General features: G+C 39.7%; 1 protein-coding gene across 1 annotated transcript in view; it reads right to left on the reverse strand.

Annotated features, from left to right (window-relative positions):
• The window catches only part of LOC126161852 (EF-hand domain-containing protein 1-like), a 187,487-nt gene that overhangs the window by 148,378 nt on the left and 22,335 nt on the right, over positions 1 to 16,774 (reverse strand). Inside the window, exon 2 of the mRNA XM_049917962.1 lies at positions 1,286 to 1,422. Within this exon, the coding sequence (XP_049773919.1) occupies positions 1,286 to 1,422 (137 nt within the window). The remainder of the gene's footprint in view (positions 1 to 1,285; positions 1,423 to 16,774) is intronic.

Raw genomic sequence — 16,774 nt, forward strand, 5'->3', positions numbered from 1 at the left:
GCCTCCATTGTGCTGCCAACTCTGAAATCATTGGACATGCTTCCTGGGTTGGCTGACTCTGGGCCAGTGGTTCTGGATCAGTTGGTGGGGTGTTCCAACTGCCTCCCCCCCACCCCAATCCTTTGGAACTAGCATAAACTAGGAAATTTTCAGTCCTGCATGCTTATTTCTTGGGGAGGGGGGGGGGGGGGGCGGGTTCGAGTTTACTATTCCCATCATGGTCAGTATTCATAGCAGCTCAGAGGCAGTATAGATTAAAATTTACAAATGCCATCAGGCATGTATGCAATTTGCCCCATGGGCTAAACCATTCACAGCAATGTGGTCAAACAGCAGCCACAATTCAGTCTAGCACAGTCAGTATCTATAAAGTGACAGATTTACTGTATCAAAATTTCCAATGAAAGAGAACTTCACATTTATTCATTTTTCAGGTTTTCATATATGATTTTTTTTATTTATTTTTTATTTTTGTTATAGACTTTCATAAATGGGCTATTATTTTGGTTTGTGGTTTTCACATGTATAATTTGTATTGTGAAAGTTAGAACTCTCACTGATCTTCCAATAATCTCTTTCAAGGCACAGGCTAAAGATGCATCAACAGTGGAATTACTCATAATTCAATGAATGCTTTTACTAGAACAGATTTGCAGCACATAGCTTGCAGCTCTCACAAAGAATGTACAGGCTAAAATGTTCAACATGTAAGCTTTTGCTGCAACTTTAGCATGTTCTCGTATCATAACCACAGAAACACAACATATCTCTGATACTCAATTTCTTCTATATTCATTTACATTTCTTCTTTTTTACCATCATTATTACTTTTCCTTTACCCAGAATTGGGGAACTTCGCATTTCTTATAATGGAATTATCCAAGCCTTACACAACTTTCAATTGAATTCCCAAAATGCTGGCAATGGGAAATACTTATAATTACATTTATCATGTCTTGGGAATGGGCATATCAACTGGAAATCACCGATTGACAAAGCAGAAGTCTACAAAAAGGTATAGGATTTACTGCAGGTTAACAGGTAATGATGCCAAAAATTACCATAGCATGCCAAAAATTACCATAGCATATTTGATACTTGTATTTGCAACTACAGAAATATATGTAACTGCTCGATAGGAACATTGAACACATAATGAACAGTTTACAAAATACATTAAGAAGGAACTCATATTACAATTATTGAACATCAAATGCAACAAATCTTTTTTTGTCTTCAAAAATATGCAAAATATCATCTATTAAATTGTGATCTTTTACTTTACTTGATAGTGTCATCATCTTTCAAGAATGCTACTGAATCCACATCAAGAGGTTCTTTCCCAATGCCAAAACATGTTGTCTTTGGGAAGGCATATCCTCCTCTAAAATCAAAACACTGGGAACGGTGATATCTTGTTTTCTGCAGAAAAATAAAACCGATCATTAATTTTAAGCAGTCATAGATGTATTGGTTCATTTAACATACTGTTAAATTAAAATGGAAATGGTTGATTCACAAAATGTTTATCTGTAAGAGATTTGGGAACACACACCAGTTCAAAACAAAATTAAAATATATTCATTGGTCTCTCTTTCTACAAGTCACTCTTTCTACAAATTATCTGAATTTCTAGATTCAGGGCTATAAAATTTCTGTTAACTAAGGGGCAAGTATCAACGTTTGTTATAAAATTGTATAACAAGTAATAATATACTGTAAATACGACTCACCATTATCAAAATAAAAATATGAAAAATACCATTGCAATCAACTAATACTAAGTTAGAAACAACATAATAGAACTAGTGAGGTAGCAGCGTTTTTTTTTTTTTTTTTTTATTTTTGCAGTAGATGTTTTAAAACAAATTTACTCGATTATATTTAGATGCTGTAAGTGTGAATAGCATTAATCAGAGTTGCAATAGTTGATGTGGGCTTTCCACGACAGATCACTGTCTATCTGAACACCTAGAAATTTGAACTGTTCTGTTTCACTAATCGTGCACTCATTCTGTGAAATTAAAATGTCAGTTTTGTTGCATTGTGTGTTAGAAACTGTAAAAACTGAACCTTTCTGTTATTTAGTGTCAGTTTCTTTTCTACGAGGCATGAACTTACGTCATGAATGGCACTACTTGAAACAGTACACAACATGCTTTACTACCATGCTAGTGCCATCAGCAAACAGAAATATTTTAGAATTACCTGTAATACTAGAGGACAAATCATTTATATACATAAGGAACTGGAGTGGCCAACATAGATCATGCCTCACTCAGAACCCAGATTATAGCCTTGCTCAACAGTGTGGATAATGACCTTTTGCTATCTGTTGTTAAAGTAAGAGGTGAACCAATTGTGAGTTACTCTTGGTACTCCATAATGGTCCAACTTCTTGAGCAATATTTTGTGGTCAACACAATCAAACACCTTAGATAAATCAAAAAAGATGCCTAGCTTTCAAAACTTTCTCTTTAATGCATCCAATACCTCACAGAGAAAAGAGAATACAGCATTTTCAGTTGTTAAACCACTTCTAAAACTGAAGTGTACATTTGACAGCAAATTATGTGAAATTAAATGATCAGCTATCCTTACATAACAGTTTTTCCCAGGGTATTTCTTGCTCAAACAGTCCATGGGTTTACTGCTGGTCCATAGTGTCCAAGGGGAACAATATTTCAGTGATCAGACATGTCGCCATCGTCAGGTGTGCTGACAAACTGGGCTCCCGAGGATGGGTGGCCATCTTAAATCCCCTCCCCTATCGAGGCATTCTCTCCTCGGTCTGCGCCTGCACGTTAGCGGTTGGTGAGATGCTGGCATCGGCATCTGTCATGGCGTCAGTGTAATTGCCTCATCCACCCTAGTTGCCCATTCGTTTCCTTTGCTGAGCATCTATTAAATTAGACTCAATGCTGGTTCCCATGCCCTGCTGAGGTTGTAGCTGCAATCTCGGTTGATGAGTCCGTCCCTGGTACAAATTTCTGTAGCCTCTCTTACGATGCTGTCCCAGTATTTAGATGTCTGTGCCAAGACCCTGGTATGTTGGTAGTCCATTTCATGATTTTCGGACAAACAGTGCTCTGCGACCGCCGACTTGTTGGGGTACCCAAGTCGAGTGTGCCTTTGATGTTCTCAGCAATGATCTTGAATGATGCACTCTGTCTGTCCAATATAAGTCTTTCCACATTGACATAGAATCTGGTATATGCCAGCCTCCCGCAAACTGAGATTGTCTCTGACACTTCCCAATAATGCTCGTATTTTATTTGGAGGACAAAAGACAATTCCTACTCAGTGTTTCCTCAATATTCATCCTATTTTCCCCAATAGTGGGCCAGTATATGGTATAGGCAGTGGCTGTCTCTTTCTCCATGATTTCTTTCATATCCACACGCTGTAGTGTAGAGGTGGGGTGGAGAGCGCGTCTATCTGCCATTCCGAGTACCTGTCTTTCTGGAATACAGTTTTGAGGTCTTGTAGTTCTTGGGGCAGACTCTCAGCATCAGAGATGGTGCGCACCCTGTGCACCAGTGTTTTTAGCACCCCATTCCTGCACAGGGAGGTGGCAGCTATCCGCTTGCAAATACAGGTCAGTATGCATTTTCTTCCTGTATACCCAGAGGCCCAGGGTGCCATCCACTCTTCTTTTGACCGTGACATCCAGGAATGGTAATCTTCCTTCCTCCCCACCTCTACAGTACAGCATGTGGAGATGGAGAAGTCATGGAGAAAGAGATAGCCACTGCCTATATACCATATACTGGCACACTATCAGGGAAAACAGGACGAATATTGAGGAAACACCGAGTAGAAACTGTCTTTTGCCCATCAAATAAAATGCGAGCATTATTGGGAAGTGTCAAAGATGTTCTCAGTTTGCGGAAGGCTGGCATATACCAGATTTTGTCTCAATGTGGAAGGACTTATATTGGACAGACAATACGCACCATCGAAGATCATTGGCAAGAACATCAGAGGCACACTCGACTTCGGTACCCCCACAAGTCATTGGTCGCAGAGCACTGTTTGTCTGAAAATCATGAAATGGACTACCAACATACCAGGGTCTTGGCACAGACATCTAAATACTGGGACAGCATTGTTAGAGAGGCTATAGAAATTCATACCAGGGACAGACTCTTCAATTGAGATTGCGGCTACAACCTCAGCAGGGCATGGGAACCATGATTGAGTGTAACTAAAAAGACACTCAGCAAAGGAAACAAACAGGTGACAAGGGTGGATGAGGCAAGTACACCAACGTCACCACAGAGGCTGATGCCAGCATCTCACCGACGGTTGACGTGTGGGCGCGGACCGCGGAGAGAATGCCTCGCGAGGTGAGGGTATTTAAGATGGCCACCCACCCTCAGTAGACCAGTTCACCAGCACACCTGATGATGGCAACATGTCTGATCGCTGAAATATTGTGCCAGTTGGACACTGTGGACCAGCAGTACGCCCGTGGCCTGTTCGAGCACTGATGAACTTATTAACATCTGATCTCTGAGTGATTCTAAGCCCAGTTGATAGACAAATGTATATAATTCTCATGAAATTTTTTGGCTTTCCAGGTATTCTTATACTTTTTGATTGTTTATCAATAACTTCCAACAATTATTTTGCACAAAAAGTAAAACTTCAACAAATTTTATCTCAGCAGAATGACAGCAAATTTCTATTCCCCTTAAAAAGAAGTGCCTCATTTAACATCAACAGAATTTTCTGAATAGTTTTTTCTTTGTTCTTGGTAGCCTCATTTTTACATGGTTCTGCTGTCTATAGAGTAAGGCATTTTCAGCAACTTCTGCCTATCTACCCCCATTTTAGATCTTAATACTCACATCAAAAAAGTTTTGTATCAACCCAGTTCCCAGAACTCCTGAAGATAGACGTTGACTGTCAATATTGTATCACAGACGCAGTCCCTTTTAACTGTTCTAGATGTCACTAAAACTGCTCAGAGATGTAAACTACCACACATGTAGCAGCGCCTATTAGACGGAGGGGGTCCAACAACTGAGCAGTTCCAGTCATTCCGCTAGGAAGGAGATACACGGCTCGTGTTGTCTGTAATTTAATCATGCCTAGATGGCTAATACTGCAGTTCGATCATGTACGCACTTTTACTTTGTGACAGGAAGTGCTCTCAACAAGGGAAGTGTCCAGGCATCTCGGAGTGAACCAAAGCGATGTTGTTCGGACATAGAGGAGATATAGAGAGATAGGAACTGTCGATGACATGCCTCGCTCAGGCCACCCAAGGCCTACTACTGTAGTGGATGACAGCTACCTTCAGATTGTAGCTCACAGGAAACCTGCCAGCAAGGCCACCATGTTGAATAATGCTTTTCATGCAGCCACAATAGTCTACATGATGCGCAACTTCACTACCGGCATCCATGGCAAGGCCCATCTTTGCAACCACGACATCATGCAGCACGGTACAGATGGGCCCAGCAACATGCCAAATGGACCAATCAGGATTGGCACCATGTTCTCTTCACCGATGAGTGTCGCATATGCCTTCAACCAGACAATCATCGGAGACGTGTTTGGAGGCAACCTGGTCAGGCTGAACACCTTACACACATTGTCCAGCAAGTGCAGCAATGTGGAGGTTCCCTGCTGTTTTGGGATGGCATTATGTGGAGCCGATGAATGCCATAGGTGGTCATGGAAGGCACCATAACCACTGTATGATACATGAATGCAACCCTCCAACTGATAGTGCAACAATATCAGCAGCATATTGGTGAGGCATTTGTCTTCACAGACGACAATTCACGCCCCCAATGTGTGAATCTTCTGAATGACTTCCTTCAGGACAATGACATCGTTCGACTAGAGTGGCCAGCATGTTCTCCAGACATGAACCCTATCAAACATGCCTGGGACACACAGAAAAGGGCTGTTTACAGATGACGTCACCTACCAACCATTGAGGGATCTACGCTGAATCGCCATTGAGGAGTGGGAAAATTTGGACCAACAGTTCCTTGATGAACTTGTGGATAGTATGCCACAACAAATACAGGCGTGCATCAATACAAGAGGACGTGCTACTGGGTATTAGAGGTACTGGTGTGTACAGCAATCTGGACCACCACCACTGAAGATCTCGCTGTATGGTGGTACAACATGCAATGTAAGGTTTTCATGAGCAATAAAAAGGGCAGAAACGATGCTTATGTTGATGTCTATTCCAATGTTCTGTACAGGTTTCAGAACTCTCAGAACTGAGGTGAGGCAAAACTTTTTTGATGGGTGTAGTATAAACACTGTCCTTAAATGACTTGTCTTACTGTCTGAATGATTAATATGATTATGTGGATGAGTAGTTTGCTTCCTGTGTTCAGTAACATGGAGAAATGAAATGATAGCATGTACAGCTGTGCAACAAACTGACTTTGTTATAAACAAGAAAATTACCAAAACACAAATAACTAGAATGAAAAATAATTTAATTTTTTGTTGGATTTATTTAATATAAATTTGAATAATGAGTTGCCCATTGTACATATCAGTGAAATGACCAACAGTATTGTCCAGCAAACACCAACAAATGACTCGCTGTGTAACAAATAAGTGATTTTTTTTTTTTTTTTTTTTTTAAAAAAAAAGACAGTCAGATGATAACAGAGTACCATTCCCATTCTTAGCAGCCAGCCTGTTCTGTGTAAGTGAATAACAAACAAAGTTTGTTGATGTTAATTGGCATGTAAGTGTCAACAAAAGTTCAAAGAAATTTGTAAAAGAGGTGATGGAGAAATGAAAGAAACATGTGTTGACATTAAAATAAAAATTAGAATTAATGGAAATATTTGAGAAGGGAGAAACTGGAGCAAAACTAAGTTCTGATTATGGTATTGGAATGCAGACTGCTCAGGACATTAAAAAGAATAATCAGAAAATACAGGATTTTGTCAGGGTATGCGATTCCAGTTCTGGACCATCTGCACAAAAAAGTATGAACAAATCTACATCTGATGAATTAGATTCTGTTCTTTTGCAGTGGTTTAGCCAAAAACAAAGAGGAATGTGCCATTGTTTCAGATGTGTGGTAAAAAAGCTACATTCTTTCATGAAGCTCTAGGATTTGAGAGATAATTTAAAGCCTGATCTGGGTGGCTAACAATAGTCAAACAATTCCACAGGATCTACGAATTTACCATGCAAGGAGAGTGTCTTAGTTCAAACCTTATGGCAGCTGAGTCCATCGAGGAAGAGCTCCAGAAACTTATGGAAGAAAATTTCACACCAGACCAAATTTATAATGCAGATGGAAGTGGTCTTTATTGTCTACCAACCAGTATTCTTGCTTTTAAGGGTGAAGTTTGTGCTCCTGGATATAAGTTTTCTAAAGAATTCATTATAATTTCATGCACTGTTAATGATTCTGGGAACCACAAAATGAAACTACTAGTGACTGTAGTGCCAGCTGTAATTCTGAACATGTGTTCCACCACAATCCTAGCCTTGGTAACAGCTTTTTAAATAATCTTTCCTTCTCACACAGTGACAATCCAAGAAACGGTCAGATTAAATTTTCCAAGAGGAGAAAGCCTTCAGCTCCAGGCAATACCACTAGGGTAACTAGTTACACCCACCCTAAATGACTGACAGAGCATGGAAAGACAGCCCAATTAACAAATATCTGAAAAAGAATGAAATGATCAGAACTGAATGATGTGAAGAATAATTGTAGGATTTGTAATTAATGTCCTAAGAACACTTAATTCTTTATGTATATAGTTATGTCTGTATTTCACGGAGCAACATTAATGTTCCATTAACAGGGTAGTCATTAGAGACAAAGCATAAACTCAGATTATGAAACAGTAGGGAAGGAAATCGACCATGCCCTTTTCATACAAGCCATCTCGGCATGCGGCTGGATCTTTGTATTTCCAGGTGAAGCAATGAAGAATAATTCAGAATACTTATGCAACATGTACCAATTAGAACTTAAAAAGACATGTCTGGAACATTTCAGACAAATTGTCCACAGTTCGAAGTACTGACATTTTTGAAAGACATTACAGCTTCATGCAGGCATAAAGTAATATTTATCAGATTAGATTCAGTTTTCATTCCATAGACCCAAAAATGAGATGATTCTCATGGGTGTGGAACATGTCAGAAAGAATAACATAAAAAAATAAAAAATTTGAATACAATACTTACTACCCTGATCATTTGTCAGGAAATTGTCAAAATAGGTGAATACATTACAGTAAACTACTTACAGAATTAATTCACAATCGGAATGAAACATTGTTATGAACTTTTAATAAGTCTGTCATATACATAATACCTAATCTTGACTGTTGTGACCAAGTGCTGTCAAAATTGAAATCTAACAGACATTTTTACTTAAGCTGGTCTAGCAGTCACTGTTAAGATATTCATATACAGAGTAGGAGTTGCCTATCACAAAGTCTTTCAAACTATGGTTAAACTATGCTTTATCTGAAACCAAATTTTTATTGGTTGCTGGCAAATTTATTGAAAATGTATGCTCCTGAATGTTGGATCGCTTTTTTGACCAAGGTAAGCAATTTTAGATCTTTATGTAGAGTGTTCTTATTTCTAGTATTGATACTATGTATTGAGCTATTGGTTGGAAATAGAGATGTATTACTTGCAACAAATTTCACTAAGGAATAAATATACTGAGAAGCAGCAGTTGGAATACAAAGTTCCTTGAACAGGTTTCTACTCAATTTTCTTGAATTTACACCACGAATGATTCATATTATATGCTTTTGCATACTAAAGACTTTTGATCTGCTGATTATCAGCAGGACATTTCCAGACAGACTAAAATATGCTGAAGTTAAGCCTCTGTACAAGAAGGGGGATACCATCAAACTATCAACAAATTTGACTTTTGCTGGCTTTCTAAAAAATATTTGAAAAGGTTGGGTTCAAGTGTCTCCTTAAGCATCTGACTGGAAATAATATAGTGTCCAAGTCACAGTTTGGATTTCTGAAAGGTTCTGATACAGAGAAAGCTATTTACACTTAGAGTGAGAATGTACTTAATTCATTAGGCAATAAGTTAGAGGCTACTGGCATTTTCTGTGAGCAGCCAAAGGCCTTTGAATGTGTGAACCACAGAATTCTCTTAAGTAAATTAGAATATTATGGTGACACAAACGTTGCAATAAGTAGCAAGTTAAGTACAGATTTATAAATACCTGCTAATCAAATTTTCACTGACATTAATAAGAGGTTTAAAGCTAACTCACTGTCATTAAACTTTGAGAAGACCCATTATACACAGTTCAGAACCTGTGAGAGGTTTCCTTCCAGCATGTGTATAATATATGAAGACATGCAGATCAAAGAGGTTGACAGTGTTAAATTTCTCAGATTACAATTCAATAACAAATTCACTTGGGAAGGGCATACCACAGAATCACTTAAGTGCCTAAACAAGTCTGTATTTGCAGTGAGAATGATGTCACATGTAAGAGATATAAATATAAAAAACTTGCATATTTTCATTCCATTATGTCATATGGGATCATATTCTGGGACAACTCACCAAACTGAGCAAAAGTTTTTAGGGTGCAAAAGTGTGTGACAAGAATCATTTGTGGCGTAAATTCAAGAACATCATGTAGAAACCTGTTCGAGGAACTATGTATTCCAACCACTGTTTCTCAGTATATTTATTCCTTAATTAAATTTGTTGCCCGTAATACATCTCTATTTCCAACCAATAGCTCAATACATAGTATCAACACTAGCAATAAGAACAAGCTACATAAAAACCTAAAATCGCTTACCTTGGTCCAAAAAGGGGTTCAGTATTCAGGAACACATATTTTCAATAAATTGCTAGCAACCATTAGAAACTTGGTTTCAGATGAAGCACTGTTGGAACAGAGTTTGAAAGACTTTTTGATTGGCAACTCCTTCTACTCTATAGATGAATATCTTAACAGAGACTGTTAAGCCAACTTAAGTAAAAATGTCTGTTAGATTTCAGTTTTAACAGCACTTGGTCACAACAGTCAAGTTTAGGTATTTTGTGTATGATAAATTTATTAATAGTGCATAACAATGTTTCATTCTGACAGCATGTGAATTCTGTAAATATTAGCTGTTCCAGTTTACGGCACTGAATTCACCTATTTCAACGGTCTCCTGACAAATGATTAGGGTAGTAAGCATTATATTCAAATGTTTGATTTTTTTATGTTATACTTTCTGACATGTTCCATACCCACAAGGATCATGTCACTTATTGGGTCTATGGAATGAAAACTGAATCTAATCTAATCTAATGAGTAACCACAAAATATGATTCGGTATGACATAATAGAATGAAAGTAAGCAAGGTATGCAAGATTTTTTATATTTATGTCTCCTACATCAGACATTATTCTAACTGCAAACACTGACTTGCTTAGGTGCTTCAGCAATTCTATGGTATGCCCTTTCCAAATGAATTTATTATCGAGTTTTAATCCCTGAAATTTGACACTGTTTGATGATTATGATTTTTAGTTTGTGGGGTGCTCAACTGCGCAGTCATCAGCATCCATACAAAGTTCTTATTTTTACACAGTCAAATTTTTTTCACAATCCAATCTAGCCACTTGTCACGAATGATGAGGATGATAAAATGATAAACACCCAGTCCCCCAGCAGAGAAACTCCCCAACCAAACCGGGAATCGAACCCGGGACCCCGTGATCCAGAGGCAGCAACGCTAACCACTAGACCACGAGCTGCAGACAATATTGATTAGTGTGACATAAAACTTAATATCACATAAAACTGCAGGACCATGGAGTAATTGCTGATACATAGTGCTGGCAGTAGCAATATTATAGGCTATCCCAACACTATAAGGTTGTCTCTAGATGGCAGGATGCCATGTACACATGTGATGAAAACATTTAGGTGACATCTCACTGACTGAGAAACTTTGACTGTGTGGTTATGTATAGAGCAACAAGCAAACAGGATAATGTCCAGTGAGTGCGGCAAGGTGGAAGTTTCCTGCTGTTTGGGGTGGCATTATGTGAGGCCAACGTATGCCACTGGTGGTCATGGAAGGCACCATAACGGCTGTACGATACGTGAATGCCATCCTCCGACCGATAGTGCAACCATATCAGCAGCGTATTGGTGAGGCATTCGTCTTCATGGATGACAATTCGCACCCCCATCATGCACATCTTGCGAATGCCTTCTTTTAGGATAACAATATCGCTCAACTAGAGTGGCCAGCATGTTCTCCTGACATGAACCCTATCAAAAATGCCTGGGATAGATTGAGAAGGGCTATTTATGGACGATGTGACCCACCAACCACTCTGAGGGATCTATGCCAAATCGTGTTGAGGAGTGGGACAATCTGGACCAACAGTGCCTTGATGACCTTGTGGATAGTATGCCACAAAGAATACAGGCATGCATCAGTGCAAGAGGACATGCTACTGAGTATTAGAGGTACTGGTGTGTAAAGCAATCTGGATCACCATCTCTGAAGGCCTTGCTATATTGTGGTACAACAAGAATGTAAGGTTTTCATGAGCAAAAAAAGGGTGGAAATGATGTTTATGTTATCTCTGTTCCAATGTTCTGTTCAGGTTCTGGAACTCACAGATCCAAGGTGATGCAAAACTTTTTTTAGTGTGTGTATTATGGATGTGGGAACTCCATGACAAGAAAGAATATTGCTGGCGGTGGACTGAGACCATGTGCGAGCGATCTTTGATTGGCAGTTTGGTTAGTGGCTTCTGACAGCATAGATGTAGCTCTGTTAGTATTAATAACATGTGAGCTTATTCAGATTTGGGTTGTGTTACTATGAATATTACATTCCATCCATAGTGGAGCACTACATTGGTGACCTACAATAACTGTGTTTGCACTGAAAATGAGATACCTACAGTTATTGTGCAGCTACATTGCTGCTGTTGTACCCCCTTGTGCTGCATTTTTCATGCATTTGGGCAGAAGACCTCATGCTATGATAATTGAATTTACCGTATTTACTCGAATCTAAGCCGCACTCGAATCTAAGCCGCACCTGAAAAATGAGACTCGAAATCAAGAAAAAAAAAAAAATTCCCGAATCTAAACCGCACCTGAAATTTGAGACTCGAAATTCAAGGGGAGAGAAAAGGTTTAATCCACACCTTCAAATCGAAACAAAGTTGGTCCATTGTAATACGATACACTATTTAGGTCGAATGAATGACGATACAGCTACAGTAGGTTCGAGTCGTAAGCTTAGCAGTTAAGCTTTACTAGGTAGCCATTGCTATGCGTCACGCGCTCCGTCCGTATTTATACGGGTACGTTTCCTTTTTCACGTGCTTCGTCTGGTTTGAATTGATTGCTTATTTTGCTTTGATCTGGTAAGTGCCGTTCTCTTTGTTGTAGGTGTTTACGTCACTCCAAGCTGAAAATGCATTACTGTACTGTGTCATGAGTTGTTTGTCGCATTCTGATAGTGCGTGTTAACGGTCTGTCGCCGCTCGCGGCATGGCTTGCTTTTGTGTGCGCTAACACCGCTTACAATAAAAAAAAAAAAAAGAGAGGAATTGTCTCATTTGCGAAGCACTGGCAAGAGGCTGCTATTTGTTGTTACTTACACTGCTGCTTTCTTTGATAATGATCAACAAGAACCAAATAATAGACTGCTTTTGATAGAAGGCGTTCTGAACGAGAGTTTAGCGAAAATTTTTCTCCGTTTGAAACTCTTTGCAGACGCCTCTTTAGTACATTACATTCTGCACAGAAATTAGTGATCTTAGATTTAAAAATCGAGTCAATTGCCGTGCTTCATTTCTGACTGTATCACTATTAGGCATAAGAATAATACGAATATAAATATGACATGATATGTATATTCTTCCGCGTTTGCTGTTGTCTCACCCTAGTTTCGTAGTTTATTAGGCAGACAGGATTTAAATGAGATAGCAGCAAACACGAAAGAATACACGGCAAAATATTTATATTCGTATTATTCTTACGGCGAAGAGAATACTGTATGTGATTCACAATTCATAAAAGTTCCTATTAGCAATCATCTCTTCTCACAGGTAGGAAAAAATTCAGAACGTAGGGTTGACCATATTGACAAATCATCAGTCTTGCCAGTCGGATTTTCGTAGTACATTCAACACTGAAATGCTGCTACATTCGAAGATGAACAATACGGAATTTGTATTTACTTCGTGGATAATGTATAAAATGCAGTGATCGAAACTCGGGGCGGAGAAGAAGGCTCGTCTTCCACCCTTTTTTTTTTAATTTATTTACTGACGCGGAGGTTTTTGCGCTAGTATTTATCTTTGTGCCGGCAAAGCATACCTATGCAGCGCTACATATATTCGACGACGGAAATCAGTTGTGGCGGCACCTACCAACATTTTTCAGAACTTCCGCGTACTTTGCACTCGATTCTAAGCCGCAGGCGGTTTTTTGGATTACAAAAACCGTAAAAAAAGTGCGGCTTAGATTCGAGTAAAAACGGTAGGTATAAGAAGCTTCAAATACATCAAGTTATGAAAAGTGATAGTGTCATTCTTCACAGCATTGCACTGACAGTGGGGAGTAGGCTGAACAATGGACCACATTGGAAAACCTGCTATATGATTCTGCAGTGAAATCTACAACATTCACAAACAGAGTTACTTCTGAGTTACACCAATCTTATGGGTTGGATTCACGTTCGCATGCTTTGGCTGAGATGCCATCTGTGCATGGATTCATTGGCTGCATTATCTTCCAACTCACCGAATATGTACTGAGTCGTACCATGTACAGAGCCAAACTGTATACCCACTCTCCCTCTATGGATGCCACTGTAGTAACCTATTGGACTGGGTACTTGTATAAAGCTGCTACCCTTTTGGTCGAATTAACCAAGCTTGTAGTTCAGCATTCTAGATAACATTCTTACTTCGAGTGAGTTCATCAGTGTCAGTATAAAATTCATGACACTGCTTAGTCACTTAGGAGAACACGCAGTATGGTCAGTGATATCATTGTCAGCTCACACTCTGACTGCAAATATGAGGTCGCTAACACAGCACCCTTCTGCCTCCTCACATACTCCCTGGAGGGACAGTTACACCTCATCATCTGTGTTGAAGAATTAAAGGACAGGATTCTGTCACAACTATGGTGTCGGTTACACACTCTAATTGATATACACCACATGCCTGACCATACCCTATGGAGATTTTGGATTGTCAAGCTGCCCACGCAAGTGCCACTTCCCATGCTATGAGCAAGAGCCATTAGATGTATGACTAAATCAGCATACAGACTGTGCAGCCCGAAAGCATAAGGCTGACCAGCACAGTACTGCAAAACAGCATCAAGAAAGTGCTGACTCACGAGCCAATAAAAGGAGGAGGCAGTGGCAAATGTCCAGGAAGAAACAGTTCAGCAACCCCTGTCACTCTGATTTAACAGCCACCCATCACTGGTCAGGCCAATTTGGTCGCAGACTTTGAGAGCATCAGTAGAGAATAACAGGAAGACTTTACTTAGCCTACATTCCGTGAGTAGTAATAGTGGCAAAAGTACTTGTCTGTTGGAGGCACAGGAAGCACAAGAATCAAGAGTAGTTAAGTTTCTTTTCTTTTTATAAATAAAGTTTTCTATTAATTAGAAAGTGTTCTGTACAGATGATGTTCGATTTCTGCCACCACCCATTGCAACTTCTCTCCTTCCTTGTTTGTGTCAGTGCTGACTCCCGCACTAGCTGACACAACACAGAATATTCTTTATCATTCAACACTGGCAGTGTTCTTGACGCTGACAACAATGGCGTTCGACTAGACTTGTAACTGCAGTAGGGGCAAAATTGTCCTTCTGGTTATCACAAGCTGAGCTGACCTTTCTCTACCTTCGCTGACCCTGATATCACTGCATGTGACCATAGTGATGACCTACACGCAACAACAAACCCCACCCACCTGCCAATCATGCCATACCTGCTTGTGCAGAACCACTCCTGTTGGAACCACACCAGATTCAGTGACTCCACTACAACTGTTGGCTGCCACATTCACAGGAGGTGCACTGAACCACACAGAATATCTAAGCTGCCTGTCTAGGAACAATTATGCCAGCTTTCTCCCATTTGCTCCCAGCACAACAGATTATTCATTCTCAACTACATCAGTGGCCAATGCTAAATTGTTGACTCCAGTTTGGAAATCAGTACTTTACCACCCTCTTCTTCACCCCTGAGGCCTGCCTGCTCAGATGTCCAGCTTCGCACAGCAAACAATTAGATAATCCCAGTCTATGGATCTCGGACTTGCACACTGGACCTCGGGTTCGTTGATGTTTTCACCTGGACATTCATTGTTGGAGGTGTTGGTGAACTATTACCTGGAGCAGGCTTCCTTTGATACTTCCCTTTCGTTCCTGATTTGTATGGCAGTGTTTTGACTCACACTGTTAGCAGATGTTATGTCACAGGTGTCATAAACCATGTCACCACAGTAGCCATTCATAAAAGAGCTGCCTATATTATACAATAGCTTCTGCCATTTATGGCAATGCCTGGTGACCACCAGTTCGTTCAGTACTGCCTTCACACCATCGATCACACTCAGAAACTACAACAGTTTTATTTCAACATGCACACAACAAACATCCATCTTCAACAGGAAAATGATGCTATCCAGTGAAGAACTCATGAAATTGAGGAAGAACTACACGTGCTGCAGCACCATCACAACCAGCAACGTTGACTGCATCCACCCAATTCCGATGTACCCTGTCTCTCTCTGTACTGAGCTCATCCTGAAGCTCTTCTGTAGCTCTCATGTAGTTTCACAAGAAACCAAATGTGCCCACCACATTGTCTATGGCAGCATTCTTTACAGTTAAATTCGCTATAACTGTACCTGGAACAACATTGAAAACTTTTAGTTTAAAACTGTCATCTGGGCTCAACTTTAAATCTTCTTCTGACACTTCATCCACAAAGCTTTGTCTCCAGCCATCTGTGCCACAAATCGTTACATTCAAGTCAGGCATCTTCCAACTTTCTGCATAAATACTGCCCCAACTAGGCCTATTACTCAGTTTATTTAATTCTTTCACTAGACTCCTAATATTGGCACTTTCAGCATTTATTCCGGTTTCCTTTGGTTGATTTTTTTTTATGTATGTGGCATGTGAAGGTCAGATTCCTAAAGTGTACCTATTGATGCAACTCTCAAAAATCTATTTCGACGTTTTCTGACTATGTTTAATTCACCAAAGTTACATCTCAAATTTTGTGGGCCATGTAGTAATACTTCGTACCACACTGAAGACTTCAATACGCAATTAAATGCTTTCAAATACTTCTGAATGCGCTTTAGATCTGCATGTGCGCCTGCAGTCAAAGTTAAAATCAGTTTCAACTGACCTTTGTAATCCTGACAAATGCTTGGCAAATTGCTGCATGGCACCTATCTGCAGTGACCATCATGTTTGCGATTGCCTGTGAAGGAACAATCCAACATTTTCTTCCAAAACATTCTATCACTGGGGGCTAGAATGAGAAAATCGTATGTTTTCAAAACATTTCCGACACAAGTGATTACATCCATGCAACTCTGTGTGGCCTGGATGTCACAAAGATTTACCAATAAGCGCAGAAAAAAACTGCTAGTGGATTTTCTTTTAATATATGCACTTGAGCTCCCTAATAGATGCCACTCATATAACTCCCATTGTCTTGTTCGGGTCGACGACAGTATGAAAGCCGTAAGCTCATCAT

The sequence above is a fragment of the Schistocerca cancellata genome, chromosome 2 (assembly GCF_023864275.1).
Source record: "Schistocerca cancellata isolate TAMUIC-IGC-003103 chromosome 2, iqSchCanc2.1, whole genome shotgun sequence".
NCBI classification, from domain to species: domain Eukaryota; kingdom Metazoa; phylum Arthropoda; class Insecta; order Orthoptera; family Acrididae; genus Schistocerca; species Schistocerca cancellata.